This window comes from Falco naumanni, chromosome Z, assembly GCF_017639655.2.
Source record: "Falco naumanni isolate bFalNau1 chromosome Z, bFalNau1.pat, whole genome shotgun sequence".
NCBI classification, from domain to species: Eukaryota; Metazoa; Chordata; class Aves; order Falconiformes; family Falconidae; genus Falco; species Falco naumanni.
In genome coordinates, this window is record NC_054080.1 from 63,139,626 (window position 1) to 63,158,248 (window position 18,623).

The window sequence follows — 18,623 nt, forward strand, 5'->3', positions numbered from 1 at the left end:
AGCGGTTTTTTAGCTCCAAAGCAGAAAGGGTACATTGTACTAGCTGTTGGCGTCACCAACAGGATTCATAAGGCAAACCTTCAAGCTGTGCTGGAGGATCTTGCTATTACCAGCTGTGGCCTAGAAGGACCTAACTACTTGAAATCCAGCTGGTCGGGAAACAAAAATGTCCACTTTACCAACAGAATGGTCTGTGCAAGGACCAAATACTTTTTCCCCACCCTTTCTTTTCATTTAGGAAAGTTAAATTCCTTCTAATTAAAGGAAGACAGGCATGACTGGAAGGGCTCTGTCTCACAGATGGTTCGTTAACACTGGCCCACTGTACTGGCAGCAAAGCCGATGTATTGAAACTGCAATTTAGCTGCCACTTAATTTAGCCCTGACCTTTGTGCTCTAATTCAAAATTCAGTCATAGTTTGGACTTAAAAAATTTTTATTGAATTGAGTAATGAAAAAGCAGGTGGGGGGGGGGGGGGGGAGGGAAGTGAATGATACCCTGAAATTTTAAACACTGACTTTTTCACAGAAATCATTTACATACCAGCACTGTGGTGTGCATCTTCAAACTGAGTGATCTGTACACAAAAATAGCATCTTTTAGGAAAGGAAACTTCAAATGTCGCAACACTGGTTTTGTATTACTAGTGCATAGACAAATATTCCTAGATGTTATATTACAACTATGTAGACATTCTGCTCAAGTTTATACAGACAGGTGAGGTGCTAGCCACCAGGGTGGAACATGGCTGCTGCTTAATAAAAAGATTCAAGAAAAGCTATTCAGTGAAAAATCTCACTACCATTGAAAAAATTATTTTGACAGCCACAAAACCAATTGTTCCTCCGGTTTTCAGCCAATAACCCAGGATAAGACTTCTGCTTCTTGGAGAGGGGGACGCATGCCCACATTGCATTTCCCACATGCTTTTCACTATTGACAAATAAAAGGTGTATATATTTCAGTGTATTAAAAATACTGCAACCCTGTAGCATTCTACATTTAATGTAACTATAGGAACACCAGATGATGAATGAAATTGGTTTGAGTTAAAAGATGCTTCTACTAGCCTAGCAGTATGGGAAACAGGGAAACATGCAGGATTGTTACTGGCAGCACGGGAGCTTGCTGTCACATTGCAAACTAGCTGTTTCAGACAACTGTCACCACATCAGCCTCTTTCTTTGAGGTTCTTAATTTTTGGTGTTGGGTTTAACTTTGCTCTAGACATTTCCTAAATGAAATGCAGAACTACTTTTGCCTTAGTGAAATGAATAAAATTTAGACACTTCAGTCCATTTCTAAGTGATTCTCAGATGATTAGCTGAGATTATCTGCCTGATAGTTTTAACATATGTCTAATGTTCCCATAGTGTGGCATATGTCAGTCCTTAGTGCTAAGAAAGTTTTGTCACTGGTTGTAGGAAGAAAAAGTAACAACAGGGATGCCTATTAAAATTGCCTTCCTTAAAAATGGAAGGTAACTTTACTGCATAGGTGCGGTTTCTTTACTACAAGCATAGTTTTGTTCTTTCCCTACGGAAGGAATAAAGGCAGATCCTTTGCTTTTCTTGAAGAAGTATTGATTGACATTAAAACAGCTGAACTGAGAACTCTGAGAGAAGTTTATTGAATGAACACCTTGTGAAATACTATGCAGGGCTGACTGGCCCTGAAGACTAGTATCACTTCTAACAATTACTTGTAGTTATTAAAAAATGCTTAGAGGCTCTATATTTCTGGGAAGTATTATAAAGTATTTTTAGCACCTGGATTTGATAACCAAAAAATGCTTGAATCTGTCTATTTGCAGCATTTCTCATTGATGCTCCCTCATGGTGAGTTCTGCCTGCACAAGACTCTGTGCCAAGCCCCTGTGGCATAGGACTGATTTTAGACTCAAGTAGTCCAAAAACCTTCGCAAACATCCAGGGCTAGGCACTTCCAGCTGTCCCCATCAAGGTAAAGTGGATTTTCCATTCACAATCAAAATGAAATTGAAGGATTTTAATCCAAATATCCTTAGCCTTACATATGGGTTTGGTACAGAGCAAAATGCAAACTGCCAGGAATGTTGGTCCCAACTCTCATTTTAAAAAAAACGTGACATCAAACCCCGCTTCCTTTCCAGAAACTTTCCTCTTTTGTACCCGGATAGCCAGCCTTAGTGCAAAGCACATACCGGCTTTACTACTGGGAACACTGGCTTAATGCAGTAAATGTCCATTAACACTTAGAGTGGTAAGACACAGAAAAGACAGCTGCTTGGGGTAAGCATCCTTCCATCAGGTCCAGCCCTCGTGCTCTCCTAGCAGAAAGTGTAACAGTGTAGTGTTTAGAATTAGCTTAAACAGGCAACACATTTGGTTTCAACTGCAGCATTAATTACATAAGAAGTATTATCTCTGTAAAAATGTTTACTGATTTTCAGTACATGCTTCCCTCATCAAGAAAATGTCAAGATAGTTGCTCTCTTGTTCTTGTGACGTTATCAGTCCTGTGTATGCAAGGTCCAGCCTTTCAGACCTCTTCCTACTGGGCAGAGCCCTAAACCTGGCATTAAGCTTTTCTCCCTGTGCTTGTCTAGTGCTTAGAAATGGGAATTGTGTAATACAGCACACACAGAGCTGCTGCAGGTAGCTGGCAAAAAGATTCAGCTAAAAGGGGTGTTAGTCAAGTTGCCCATTCATTGAGTCATGCATCCTCCTTTAGCTTACAGGAAAAACATGTCATTAGAACATTTTTCTATTACAGAGGCAGTAGCTGTCTCCTGGAATTGATGGTCAAGTTTCTTTCTAGATCCAGCCCTCGCTTTCCCCACGTTGACCTCTTCTGCCAACACGCACACACACGCTCACTCTCTCTCTCTTCCTCTCTCCTATCCTCATCAGAACGGGGCTTTGATAAGCTCATTTCCTGTAATAAGAGTTTTAAAATTTTCTCCACAAAGCAATGAATAAAGATAACAGCATGTGACATGAGATGTTCTTGATTTCACCAATAGCAGCCCGATGGCAAATGACTTAATGATTAAAAAACTTAGTTTCTGAACGGCTGTGTTTACGAATGTAACCCCTCTTAACTTCTTTACACCATGGAACAGTACAATTCACTCAGCCTAAGAGGAGGATAATGACAGCTTTATACAGGATTTCACATCACACATCCAAGTTTTCTTCTTATCTCAAAGGTTGCACCATGCATTAAAGCAATAGTCTGTATTAATCTAACCTCTGACATTTGGGCCATATTAACCCACCGATGAAGGTTTATGTATCTCACACCTCAGACCCTATCAAGAAATTTGGCAGTGGCAGCTTGATAAGGACACCATACCTTACTGAACTTGTTCTAAAAACAACATCAGCCAAACACTCCTCGGGTTGTACCTTTTAATGACCTTGCTCACTTGCACTCACTCTTCTTCAGCTATTGCCCATATGGGTAATTCAAGCTTCTGTGGCATCAGAAATGCTGTAAGGAGCACTGAGAATTCCCATTTTTTCTGTAAAAATATTAGCATCCGGGGATGAAAAATCTGTGGAAAGTCTTTAAACTGGAAACTTGAGCTGTACATTTTCAGATAAAATCAGACAAAAAACAGTAAAATCACTGTCAAAAAAAGGGTTATGTTTTTTATGAGCTGATCACTTTTTTTTCACTTCTGTATTGGACTAATTAACAAACCAATCTTCATTACCAGCTACTTTGCAGTGATAATTCTACCAGAGGGATGTTTCTGGTATTGCAACGGTTTAAGCAACCACTACAGTATGTTCAGATTCTCTTTTTGTTCATGTGGTCCAAACACTGCAATAACACTCCTCAGATTGCGTGTTATCCCAGCTTCCCAAGCGGGGATTTGTATTGGAATACATATTTCAAAAGAAGGAGAAAATAACCAAATTCTCAAATTAAATTTTGTTAGTTTCAAGAAAGCTGGGACCATTTACAGAATTCTGCAAGTGCACCATCTTAATTCTGTGACAGAGTGCTTCAGGCAGGTAGCATTTACTACTGTAACATTCATGTGCCTTTAATACAGATAATTAAAATAATACTTTCAGAAGATCTTAAAAGCCTGCAGATGGGTTTTCTGCCTCCTAATTTCACTCCTACTTAGACAAATTCTCATTCATTAATTTGAAAACTTTTTGATTAGCACATGTTGAATAAACAGTAACTACTGTAATTAAAATACAGAAAAAAATCAAGCCAGCTGTTTTATTAAAATACACAATTCTAAAAACCTTTAGAGAGGTTGGATAATAAATGCACTGCAAGCACTTGACTGCACAACTTAAGAAACAAATGATAGCTCTGCTTCAAAACTGCACAACAGGTTCTTGAGAGAGATTCCTTTTCACGCTTGTCCAGTGATATTTTTAGAAACTACAGCTTGCAAAAGAGCCGGTGCTTTATTGCAGTCACTTTTCAAGGCAGCTCTGGCTGGCTTTACACTCTTTTTATCTCCTTTCCTTTTTTTCTCTCATTATCTTCTTGCTTTCTTCTCTTCTCCTCTTAGTTACAGGATTCCGTGGATCGTAGATCTCAAAAGTGTCTTCATCCTGCATGCTTGCATCTTTAACCTTTCTGCTTCTATCTTCAAACTGAAGTACATGTGACATCCTGCAAAATAAAACATAGCTCAAACTCAGTGAAAGAACAGAAAGTTATGATCTGTAATTATGATATTCAGAACTAAAGTTTTGTGGCGAGTGAAATACTGCCTTATCAGTCCCTTGCAACATGTAAGAGATCCTGTATTAGGTTTTTCAATGAGCCCTAGTGCAAATCTTCATACGTAAAGAAAGGGAGGGAGGGAGAACCAGGTCAGTTACTGTAGATTACAACATAGTACTATTACCTGACAAAACTCAAAGCTATAGATGGTATGGGATCCGTTTGAATGCTTTAGAAAAACCCTAAAACCAAAATTTGAGACTTTTCATCGCAATTGATTCTTGACGTGTGGGTTTCATAAATCTCTTATTGTACAGCATTGTCAGCATGCCTGTGTATTACCCGGTCCTATGGAAATACTTTAGTGTAAAACCTTCAGTAGTTTATAACCCTATATGTACTACAAACACCAAAACTTATTTTTTTAGTCATATCTACAATTCAGAATAACATAATGTACCATCAGAGTGACTCATGATTGCATATTTGTAGTTTAATTAGAAAAACATTGTCTCACAGTGGAGGGACTGAAGTAATTTATTTTAGTTAACGTGCTTTCTGCATTTGTCATATTCTTCTCGATTTATTAAAGATGAGCATTTAAATATTTTTTTTAAGAACACATACCAAATCACATTATCCTAGTATGAACTAAAATACAGTCCTAAAGAGATGGTGAGTGCTTTTAGACTGTGTTATATGAATGTACATAGAAGTGTAGTCGCACTTAGCCATTTCATCAACTCAGGTTTTCAAAGTGTGCCACAGCACACTTGCAGGATACAAATAACAGGAATTAAAAATAAATACATCTCTAATTCTTGGGTCAGGCCACACTGCACATCCCAGGTAGATTGCAAATTAGATGCAGTAGATTCAGACTAAGCAATGTTTACTTCTCCCCAGAAGCTGAAAGAAGTCGTAGTCTCTGACTCCTACTCATAACTTTCCAATGAGGTGTTCCCAGCTGTGATTAAAAATAAACAATATTAAGAAACTTTTTGATATTCCCAGAATCAATTTCAGATGCAGCATCTCACAGATAAAGCAAAATAAACACAGACTGGTGGAGGCTTTAAAAAATATTTTCCTGATGTGAACTTAAGCTTACTTTTCACAAGTCACACATCTTCACAGGTAGACCTGCTTTGCATGTACTTAAATGGTAAATCATACTTAATAGTATTTTCCGAAACCAATTCAAACTGTTCCCTTTTTTAAGGAGCAGAGGAAGTATTTAATAATTATTTCTATATTAATTATTTGAATTTACAATTATCTTACTCAGGGTCCTCCAACAACCATTTGACTTCCATAATTTTCCAAGCGTGGAGCTAGGGCTGCAAGTCCACAAATACAGGTGCATGAGACTTTTCCTTGTTTGGTTTATAGCTCTCTTCCTTTCTGCATGCTCCTGGGTTCACTGGGGAGCTGGCTGCCCAGTCATGCTTCTGCATCACTGTGCAAAAGTGATCTCTGGTTTGCAGGAACCTACCAACCTGTGCTTATCACTGCTTGTTGACAGTTAACTTTAAATGAGTGAGACATATAACTTTAAAACACGTTTTTTCTTCAAAATTTGAAGTATGAAAGGTTGTCAGTTCTCCTATGCAAAACTCGGAAGAAAAAAAGAAGTTTTGCACCTTAGGGTTGTTTTTGCTCAAAACCAGTTTTAATAAAATAGCTTGCCAAAAATGATGATTCTGTGTTTAAAATATCTACGTGTGCAAATTGTTGACTTTCTCTAGAAGTAACCACAAAATTAGTTTCTTAACCTCTTTTATCAAGATAGTGCTGCAAACCAAAATAAGCATGGGTTTATTTCTGGAGAGGGTTGATTTGCACCCCAGCCAGATGAGAGCATCCTACACTTCAACTGTTGTCCTATTCCATGTACTGGGGGAGCAGCAGTTCTGCTGTACTGCACTTCTTTCCTTCAGTGCTATTAAAGGACATTCCTTACTTGGCTCTCTTCTATATTCTGCAAATGAAATGTCTTCAAACATTAAGACTGAAATATCTGAATCCATTTAAGACTGTTTTCAGAGACAGCGCAGATTTCAAAGGTACATGGATACTCCCCTGGCCTAGTGATATTCTCAGATAATGATTTTTTGCAAGTCAGTAAATGAGACTGTTCCTTCACAGTTACTAGCAGAATAGCTCCTATATGTCCATAGGCTATGGTGACTCATACATTACCATGGTGATCAGTTTGATTACTTTCTAGGAGGTAACAAGTGAGACAATGCAACTGAAGCTGAAAGAGAAACTTCAGCACACCAGAAAGCATTCAAGTATTACAACACAATTAAGCTGCGTGTTCAATAGTCTAGTACAGGCAACACCGATTTGCCAGCTGTGCATCACAGAATGAACCCACCTACACATTGCTCTCCAGGTAGACTCAAGCAGTTTATTAAGGAGACTGGTCATGTTCTTTTGAACTGCTCTAGTGAGATGATACTTGTAAGAAAAGACACAACATAGAGTAATCCCTCTGATTTTGAGATGCATGAGCCATGCAGTGGATCTGAACCATACACCAGCTGCTGGCTGTTAGGTGTCAGTCACGTTAAATGCAGCATAAACACAAGTCTGGTATCACAACAGCTCTGGCCTTTCCAGAACCGCCCGTCAGGAGAAACTGAATTGACAGTCAGTAACTGAATAATTTTGAATCTCAGCAACAGCAAGGAAGCGCTATGCTTTTGCAATACTGATGAAGCTCAGGTTTCCAGGTACAAATGCACTGCATGCATCAGTGATTTTTATACTAACCAAATGAAAGTACAAAGCTGCATTGCTTAATTCCACACTGGCTTACCAAACTGACACAGCTGTTTGCTTGCTACCTGCTCACTTGCTGTCCGTTTAACCTTGCACAAGTGACTCTACACACCATGCCCTCTGGTGTCTCCACCACTTCAGCAGAGAGCCTGGGACATTACCTCACACTCACCTATGTCAGCATTTTAAACAGCTGAGCTTTGCAGTAAATCATTGTCAGGTGTGGACAAAAGTTATGTTCTGTCAAGTCTGTTGTGGGGGTAGTAGCTTTTGGTTAAGAGGCAGTAACTTCTTAAGCAGTTTTAGCCATGATTCATTTGGAGGTGCCTGTATAAAACATGGCAGCTGGTCATATACCCTTTGCTTCTGCAATCAGCAGGCATCAAGAACAAGTAATAAACAGCTTTTCACTTTTTAGATGCAGAACTGTATGTTACTAAAAATGCACTACTTACAGCGTAGCTAAACTGGTACTCAGAACATAGGTAAAAATTACATACTGTTTCTAAATGCAGATTAAATTAAGTAAGCAACTAATCACATTGCTATAAAATTTATAATAACATAATTTTGCAAATTGTTGCTAAGTTTTATGGAAGTTACTGGTTCTCTCCATCAGGATGCTTAAAATGAACAAAGCAGGAGTGCCTGTGTAGGAAATTCAGTGCTGCTTCTTGCATTGTACAGCCTGTCTAGAAAAGAGACACCAGTATGGACTGTAACTGCTAGTATTACCATTTGTTTCTGAGCTCAACATTGCTTGCAAGTACGATGCCACCTATTTTTCTCAATTATCACCAAGGCACCATATACTTAAAAGAACAATAGTGAGAGGTAGTGGAGCACTAGTGCTTTCCTTAGATTACATTCTATTTGCCACCAAAATTTTCCTCCAAATACTGTAAATGTGTATGTTAAACTACATAAGCATTAATGTAGGAAACATTACACCACTGTCCTCCCACCACCCTCATGATATGTAGGCAGTGGATAGAAATGTAGCTCATGTGAACAGATGAAATTACAGATGAGTGAATCCACAGAACAAAGCAAATGAGATCTCTGTTCCAAGGAAAAAAAAATTTGGCTGTTCTGGAAGAATGAACTCTCTGGCACTCTTTTCACTTCCAGCAGATTAGCGGGTGGCATTGGAAGAGGAGAGACAGTTGAGAAACACTGAGAGATAGTAAACAGATCAGAAAGAAAGATAAAATGAGGAAGGTAAAAATTGGGGAAAAAAAAGACAAGAATGAGAAAAAGAGACTGACCAAAATGTAAATGAATTGAGGACAAATGTCAAATGACAACTGAGAATAAAACATTTTGTATCAAGAGAACAAGAGTATGAACAAGACAAAAAGAATGTAAAAACCATAAAAGACTGGCAATCTTGAAGGATGAAATACATTAATAACATCCAATCTTGTTTTCACCTTTTTTCAGACTTGAGATGCTACAACCAAAACAAGCTTCTTGGCTCAGGTTCCTGTCACCATTCCTTGCACAAGTGTCCAAGTGCTTTACAATAGTTTTGTAAACACAGTGCAGCAGGAGAGAGGAAATATGTTTATGTCTCTAATGAAATCTGCAACCACCACTCAGTGCTCTTGCGGGCACATCCTCTGGTTTCTGTCTGCCCCATCTCAATATCCAGCTTTGTTTTTGCTTTCATCTAAGAGATAACCCATCATCCCTCCTTTCACGCAAAGGAGTCCTGTAATCCAAGTTTTTCCTCTACTACAGATCATGAAAAGGAATGTAACTTTTTCTGCAAGTACTTGAAGTAGGTTCTGATTCTTGCAGCAATAAGAGTTGATAGCATAAGTAACTGCTATAGACAGTCTCACACCTGGATTCATCTCTTCAATTCTCACTATTTCACACAGACACTGCTACCACAATAAAAGATGTGTGCAGATAACATGCCTCCTTGAGTATGTTTTGTCTCATTACCTCCTAGTATTGGAGCTGTGCTAAACTACTCATGAAAGCCCATACCCTTCTGTAGCATTTGGTATTTAAGCCTTCCACTGTGTCACACACTGTTCCTGTTTGAGCCTAGTTTGCCAAACTGGGTTTGATTTCACTTTAAACAAGCTTATAATCATGGAATCACATAATCGTTTAGGTTGGAAAGGACCTTTAAGATCAAGTCCAACTGTAAACCTAACACTGCCAAGTCCACCACTAAACCATATCCCTAAGCGCCACATCTACACATCTTTTAAACACCTCCAGGGATAGTGCCTCAGCCACCTCCCTGCGCAGCCTGTTCCAGTGCTTGATGACCCTCCCAGTAAAGGATTTTTTCCTAATATCCAGACTAAACCTCCCTGGCACAACTTGAGGTCATTTCCTCTTGTCCTATCACTTGTTTCTTGGGAGAAGAGACTGCCACCCACTGCCTCCTAGTAATAACCTGTGGTCATAGGTTTCTACTGTAATTGTTACCGCTAAGAGATTTCACTCTTCCTTGTTTCACTGCTTGTTTCCACCATTCCACATTTCTTTGCTTTTCCTTCCCCATCTCCTTTCCTAATGATCAGACCAATTGTCCCTCCATATTTTGTACTTTCATAAAACCCTGTATTTTTCAAACTTGACTTGCTATTTAAAAAGAGAGATAAGATTTGCTCTGCAGGTCTAGCCAAATTCAAATGATTTAGTTATTCCACATAAGTTTCTAATACAAAAAAAATGCTTAGAAGAGTATAAAGAAAATGGTTATAAATACAGATATTTGCCTATCACAGTCAGTTTCACAGGTTAAGTATTTAATTCTACATCAAAACAACACTGCTTCAATCTATATTATTGAATATGGTACAGAACATAGAAGTTAAACTGAAATTTAAGATTTCACTATTGCTATAAATACCCCAACATCCAAGTACTCTCCTGAGGTTAATTTTGTTTCTGCAAGACCTAAAAGTGGTATTTTCTAGCTTTGGATGAATGGAGTACTATTAGCCTACAGTATTTCAGCATTTGGATGTTAACAATGAAGGTAATGTATTATTGCTGCTCTTACACAGAGCAAATATCTTCCCAATTCCAAGCAAGCAAACCCGATACAGATATTATACAAAGTCAGACCGTACACTTCTGTTAATTTTGACTAGCTCTTTGAAATAGTATTACAAGTACTGGAGGATGAAGAAATTGGTTTAACCTCTTCAGAATAACCAGAAAATTGTGGGTCCTCCACAGGGCCAGGACTGAATTGTTGGTATCTTCTCTTCGTGAGGGCCTCAGCATAAAATGATCAGAATGGAACTCCTCCAGATATATCTAACATAATAATTTTTAGATACTCTATTTGAATGGTACACGCTCAGTTTTACCCCACACTACACACAAAATATTCACTGTAAAAATAATAAAGAACTCATAGTCTCACTAAGTATGGGATATGCAGGTTAAAAAAAGCCAAAAGATACTTCAGTTTTTGCAAAGCTAACAACAAAGTAAACTATTCGTGGTGACAACTAATGTAACAGCATATTCTTCCATTGTTCAAGATAGTACTGAGCATTTTTTTCTCTTGAAAGAAGATTTAGTTGCAAATAACTTTCTAAGAGAAAGGGAAAATCAACTACAAAAGAGTTCACAGAATTCAAAAAATAATCAAAGCACTAGGGGAAAATGTGATTAGCTCTCATAGGATCAGAATTAAAAATATGTAAAACCATGATGACTTACAATTCTAAGTAATAAATGTGCTTCTATTAAAAGTTCAGTTATCCTATTTTTATATCGCATGTGTTCAGTACCAGTTCAATTATAGTTTAGTCACACTATATCCTTGTCCCCTTCACAAAAATGTTAAGTAGTTTGATGAAAGAAACTGCACGCTTTAAATAGGCAACTGCTCCTGGTAGAGTAGATTGGTGTGGAAGACTGTAATGCAAATTCCAGATGTTGTTCCAGACAGTGTACCAACGTAGAAAAACTTTACACAGCATTTACTATAAGGACAAGGGAATCGCCATACCGGAATAGACCAATGATCCATCCAGTCTAGCATCCTGTCTCTGGCAACAGCTTGTACAATACCTGATACTCTAAAAGTCAGCAGATTGCCTCCCCAAATTAACACAAAGTCAGGCAGTACTGTATCACCAGAGCACAAAGTTGGAGTAAGGGGAAAGAGAGGAGAGCATTTCTAGCACAAAAATACCCAGATGTTCATAACATTCAACATTCTCTGGATATCCTCCTTTCTCTTTTGTCCCTCCCTCTCCCCATATTATGTCCAAATCCTTACTGTTTAAACATGGTACTGAATGAGATGAAGTTGGGGTGCTTGAAAAGGTGTGTAAATATGCAGAAAGCTTAAGCTAGGCTATTAAAGATTTAGAAGATTATTTCTTCATTCTTCACTATATTTTCTGGCAATAAATAAAATTTAAGCTTTCCAGACAGTAAATGTAACACTAGATATCCCTTGAGCAAAGCATGGATTATCTCTGAATTTAAGTCAAACAGTAGTTGATTCCAGGTCCAGATGCCCAGTCCAAATAAACTCAAGACATGGAAGAACTGACAAAAACTAAACAAACAAAAAACCCCACCCCAAATCCCGAGTTTCTCAGGCATGCTAAACAGCTAGAAGCAATAAATATATACAACAATAATATACAATTTCAGAAGAAGAACAATTCCTTAATACAAAATTACTGATCGAATCAGTGCTAGCATTTACATATCAAGGTCTGGCCACATTCTAGCAGTAGACAAGTGAAGGTGGAGATACAATTGGAGAAAAAAAAATTACAGCAGGAGTTTGGGGTTTTTTCTTTCTTCTGTTAAATGTTAGTGGCAGTATTAAAACCCAAACAAACACTTAAATTTTGCCAAAGAGAAAAGAAACCTCTCTTTCCAATGTGTTTCTAATATAGAACTCTGGCATTCATTTATCCTTTGTAACAATCAAGTAAGTATTTTGTCAACTTTTTTAAAAATGTAGTTGAGTAAATCAATGGCCTTAGCAGGAGAGACCTAATATAAAGCCAGTTTTTCCAGACTAGTGGAGCAAGATTGGCTCAAGTCTGAATGGGAGGAGGGGAGCAAAAGTGGCTTTAATCTTTCTTTGTGTCTCACTGGCATAAATTACAGCAGCACTTTTTCTTTCATTCCCCAAGCTAGCATAAGCATGTGAAAAAGACTGCTGCTTAGTTTTCAGGAGCTCAGTGTGCTTGTCACAGTTAAGCTTCTGTACTGAATCTGCAGAGACTGGTGCTAATCTTGAGGAAGCCATATTTCACAATCCTCAGTCTGAGGTATTATAGGAATGAAAGAGACTGTATTTTAGGAAACATTTATAAAGGTAGGATTATGAAAGAAATATAATGAATATTTTTAGGCGTTTGTCCAGAAGACTTTCACTATGCAAAGTTTAATAGTAGATACTGTATCAAATAGGAAATCCTGGAAATAAAATGTGGAAGACATTATCAAATTTACATGGAGTAGATACTAAGTGTGTACCATGATTTAGTTCTTACTATAAATGAAATCTTGCAATATAACAAGTCTGGCTAACGTCAACATTTACCTGATCCAGAAACTGCTATTTCAATTTAAAAAAACCAACAAAACAAACCCAAACCAATTTTAGCCTACTCTCTACAACACACACTGGAAAGGTGGTGCCTTGATACCTTGTTCTAAACCCAAGTATCTCTCAGCCACAAAGTCTTTTCCTGGGAAAATATAAAAAAAATTAAATAGTGTGTGTTGCCACTTCTAACTGCACCAGATTTCTCACTGAAACCAATGCTAAATATTCTGAGAGAAGTTTTCCTTGCACTTTTAAAGAATATAAAGGACATAACTATTGATGCTGGATAGAGAGTAACTTAACTGAATATTTTACAGTTTTATTTTTTGTTTCTTCTGGAGTAAAATATAACTGTCTCTACAAAGTGTGTAAAAAGTTATACAGTTTAATTGCAATTAATGTCATGACAGCAAGGGCTTAGCATTAGCACCCGATGTTGTCATGTTTAAGTGGCCTCAGTGGCAGTTTTGCAAAATTCAGAACTGGGAACAGATTACAGAATTTGACATATACAAACCAGGTTGCACTTTAAATGGTTAGCACTGAATTTCAGTGGTTTTTGACCACTGAAGCAATAAATTAATAAAAGCACACCCATTCTCTTTATTTTTTGCTATCATCAGGTGATCGGATCCATGCAAACATTTGCACTGCACAAATCAAAACAGTATTTTGTGACCAGAAAGAAGGTATCTTTAAAAGCCTTCTGAGAGCCACAAGATTTTAAACAGTCTAATTAAGTGAACAGTGCCATTAAATTTCCACTTGATTTGTTTTTAATCTTCCCTATCTTAAATGAGGTTTGTCATAAATAACTAAGGTGACAATAGTCATGCCAACATGTAATTACACAACATGCACATGAAACAATCTATTAAGCAAGATCTGAAAAGCCTTTTTGTTTAAGATGGAAGAATTTCACATAATTTTCATAACAACCTTTTGACTGGAAGTTGAAAAGTATTTTCAGGCATTGATTTATAACTTACTTTGATTGTAAAAAATGCCTATTTTTCCTATCCCTTAAATTAACCAACATTTAGAATAGCTCAATCTCAACAAAGGTAACTAACCATAAGAATTTTAAACTGAAAACCTATGTGAAAAACCACCACTTCATTCCAAACTCCCATATTACTCATTCTTTCTTGTCCCACAGTCTGTCTCAAAGCTGAATGGATTTATGTTATTTCATATAAAAAGAAAGTAAGTTTCAAAGACTAGACATCCTCCCAAAAATAAAGTGACTGTCTCATTTACACTGCCATTTAGTTACAGCTACAACAGCATTCATGGGGAAGGAAAAAGTCCATCTCTTTTAAAGATTAAGAAGCTTTGTTGTTCACATCCAACACCTTACATTTCACCCATGAAGCATGGCACTGGTTCAGATCTGAAGCATTGGCATCACATGCTATTAATTAAATGAAGCATGCTGGCAGTCACAGTCAAGTTCTAAATAGCTGTAGAGCAGATAGAGGCCAGTAATGAGATCTGAATCCAGAAGAAGAAATCCTAAACTTCTAGCCAGGTGCAGAATGAAGAAAATATTACTGGGCTCTACTGTAACACAAACTCTAAAATCAACTGGAGATCTACTCGCAGCCTTGACTTGTGAATTGATGGGATTAATAATAGACCAAATCCCTCTACTGATGAGGATACAAACTTTGGCTGCTTCCCTAGTGGCAACAATAGTTTAGGAATGGCTTTCACACGTTAATATTCCAGTTTCTAATTGAAGGTCCTGCAGGATGAATGGGGCATCTCCATAAAATCCAAACTGAAGAAGTACAATAATGTAAAACCATACTTATCAGGACTTAGATTACGACCATAGAAACAGTTTTCAAGTAAGAAGAGAAAACTGCCTCAACACAATGTTCATATACCAATACCTTCTGGTGCTCTTCTATTATTTGCTGCCTATTAGATATTATGTACTTCAACTAAGGACTTAGTTTGTTTAGAAGTGAATGGATGGGAGTATCTTTTCAATCAATCTATGAAAAAAAAGAATCACCATTATTTGCTAGCCTACATGTCTTCCAGGTTTTATACGGTACTGTAAACTCAACTGGTTTAGTGTGCAATGTATTTGTTTTCTTAGATGTATGGAGGGCTGCTCCTTTCGAGATTTGGGTTACTCGATCATGACAAGCTTTAAATCCAGGAGTGGTACTGGAGTCGGTTTGTAAACCTTCCGGCGCATTTTATCTGTGAGAATGCACAAACAATGGCGACCCTTCACAGAAATACCGTAAGTTGACTTGGCAACCAGGTGAGCTTTAAAGAAGGAAAATGGTGGGTTCTTTTCTGCAGAAAAATCCATCACTTCAAAAAATTGTTAGGATTGTAAAATTTCTCATAGGACTAGCAATACTTCAGTATATCAATAAATCTAGCAAATTCAGGGAAGCCTCTGCCTGTTTTCAAAGATCAGAGAGGAGCAGAAGACAGTCCAGAATTTTGGTTAAGGATATGACAGGTGAATTTTTATGGCAAAGAATCCGTTCCTTCCACAAAGACCAGTATTCCATCTGGAAAAGCGTAGATATGTATTTCTTACGTTTCTTAAGTAGGTAAGGCTAGTAAAAATTAAGCTGGAAAGCTCTATTTTTAGGACTAGATAGCCGTAGTAAAGTGAAAAGATTCATGTGGTAGGGTTGGTTAGTTCACTTCCACTTACAACTTTACTGGGGAAGAGTATAATTACAGACAGTATATATATATAATGTGAAGTTTTGTGAAGAACTGTTTTGAAAGTTTATTGGAAAATTTAGAATTTATGTGACTTTGGTAAACAGAAGTTGTATATAAAAACAGGATAAAATTCAGAAAGCGCAATGGCTGAATTTCAGTAAGAGCCATCAACAGCATGTGTACAGACACAAATAGGTTAGGCAACCATTCAGTAGGACAAGATTTGTAGCTTGGAAGGGATTGGAAACCAGGCACAAAAGAAACAATGACAAATAAAGTAATCCTTGCACTCAACACTGCCAAAGACTTAGCCGAGTGTTGTATCTAGTCTCTGATTTCATGCTTTGGAAGAGATGAACCACTCAGAACTCCCAGAATTACTTGATGGGAGGGTGTTTCAGAGTACTAAGTATCACTCTTATCCTATTTGAAGAGGAATATATTGCACAGATTAACTAAAGCAATCAAACTTTGAATATGTTTGATTGCATCAGATTTTTTTCTCCCACAGATGGATCATCTTTAAGCAAAACATTTTTTGTCGTATTCATGGGATCTGCATCACCAGTTTTATCATCTGCAAATGCCGTAACACTTTCTGGTCTGAAATCTGGGGTTTACTATAGCTGTAACTATTTGATACTATAATCAGAGCCTTGAAGTGGAACTACAACCTGACTACATGTCACAGGCATGCAACTATATGTGTACAGCAGTCCAACTGCTGAAGAAGATGAGGAGGCTGCAGTGTTCTGTATAAAATGTAGCCTTGTGCAGTGTTTTCACTTTCAAATTCAGGCTTATCCGCTAAACCAGATGGTGAGTACCAAGTAGATGAATTATTCCAGCTGGGTCTTCTGCTGTGACATATTTGGTTTTCATACTATTAGTCTCTAAGCAGATGACACCTTACTGCCACCGTGTCTTCCTGGGTAAGACTTTAAGTCCAGTTCTTCCAGATCATCTCTACCTACCTCTGCTGCATGCTGTACAGCCTTTGTGAAAGAGAAGAATGAAGCCATGCACCTGACTCATTTGGACTGTAAGTTAATAAAGAAAAACTCATGATCCAATAGTACTGAAGATATCTCACAAATCATTAAAAGTATAAGCAATAGTTTTCAATATGGAACCACAGGGACAATAATGGTTTTGCCTAGAAGAACTAGCATCAGGCATGTCCTTCCTGAGGTACTCAGATGCTGTAAAAATGTGTGTTTCTACTTGTTTGCAGACATTTTTATTGCTACGAATACCCTTTCTGCCAGTATCAACCATATTTATTTTGATACTTTTGAATTCTGTAGGGGAAATTGGATTTTGATTGCTGCAGACAGATGTATGCAATTGTTCTTACACAGCAGTACTGTTCGCAATAGAAATGTCTCAGCAAAGATTCTGTATTTCATGTTAAACCTTCGTATTATGCATTTCTCTTCAGTTCTCTTCACAACACTTCCTCAGATGCTTTTTTAGACAGTAAAATCTGGTAATAATTATCAAACACCATATACAGTGTTTACAATAGAGTCATATTTCTTCTTTTTTTCTTGCACAAAAAGTAGAATGCTGCTGAAAAATGCCCAAATGTCTGCTATGCAGCATGCCAATACAGCAGCTCAGCCAAATATGCAGAGAAGTTTGCCAAATAAAAGAAAACATAACAAATTGGTAATGGTTTTTATCTTGACAGAAAATGAAAATTATACCTCAATGTGTGGCCACTCATGCAGACACATAAAAATGTCTTAGAGGCAATCATTTCACCTCAGATAACACAACCTGACAGTAGAGCAAAGCATACTGGCAGGCTTTCACTTCCCATAAAAAACAGCAATCATAACCTACAAAAAATCACAGAATTTGTGCATATCATATATGCATATGTCACATGCTAATTATATTTAATAGAAGTCAAATAAAGTAGAAGTATTGTCTTTTGAGGAGTAGGTTAGAATTAAGAAAGAATATTAAAACTGTAAAGTCACTATAATTATCCCAACTATTCCAACACAGCAAGGACACTGAAAATGTGAACACTTAGCCCAAAATATATTTACCTCTCCAAGCAATTCTAACAATCATTAATAGTTTTTAGAAGACTTAATTCCTTTGTTGATGCTTCATGTGTTCATAGCCAATTTCTGCAACATGTTCATTCTACAATTTACTTAGCTTCGAAGTAAATTCTTTGAAAAGATGTCTCATCTGTTTGTAAAGTTAACATGTCATTAACTGCACTACAAAATTAATAATAAGTTAGTTATTGGTCTATTACGTAGTTTCATATTATTCTAAGTATTTGTTTTAGTGTAATTCTGAATGCAATATTATTTTCTGAAGAAAAATACAACTTCATAGTCTGAAATTACAACACCCTTCTTCATTCAGTATTACTTACAGATTATTGCCAACTATGTGTCAGTAGTTACTCAGAAAGGGAACACTGATCGGACTGTGTAATACAGTCTTTAAAAGACTGGTTATATTACTGTGACAAGAAAAATATCAGATATGAAGAACAGTCTTTCAGGTTCATGGAAAGGCTGCATAAGGGAGGTTCAGGCTGGACATGGGAGGTTTAGGCTGGTCATTGGGAAGCATTTCTTTACCAAGAGGGTGGTGAAACGCTGGAACAGGCTTCCTAGAGAGGTGGTTGATGCCTCAAGCCTGTCAGTGTTTAAGAGGCATTTGGACAATGCCGCTATTAACATGCATTGACTTAGTCAGCCCTGAAGTGGCCAGGCAGTTGGACCAGACGATTGTTGTAGTCCCTTCCACTTGAAATAGTCTATTCTGTAATTCTTGGAGAACTTAGAAGCACAATGGTAGCTCAGAAGAATCTCAAAGCAGAGTGAAATCAAGGGACCTCAAAAATTATGC

General features: G+C 37.4%; 1 protein-coding gene across 1 annotated transcript in view; it reads right to left on the reverse strand.

The window, feature by feature from the left end:
* Positions 1 to 4,211: 4,211 nt before the first annotated feature.
* The window catches only part of CWC27 (CWC27 spliceosome associated cyclophilin), a 127,466-nt gene continuing 113,054 nt past the window's right edge, over positions 4,212 to 18,623 (reverse strand). The window contains exon 14 of the mRNA XM_040579032.1: positions 4,212 to 4,630. Coding sequence (XP_040434966.1) covers positions 4,468 to 4,630 — 163 coding nt within the window. The 3' untranslated portion in view covers positions 4,212 to 4,467. The remainder of the gene's footprint in view (positions 4,631 to 18,623) is intronic.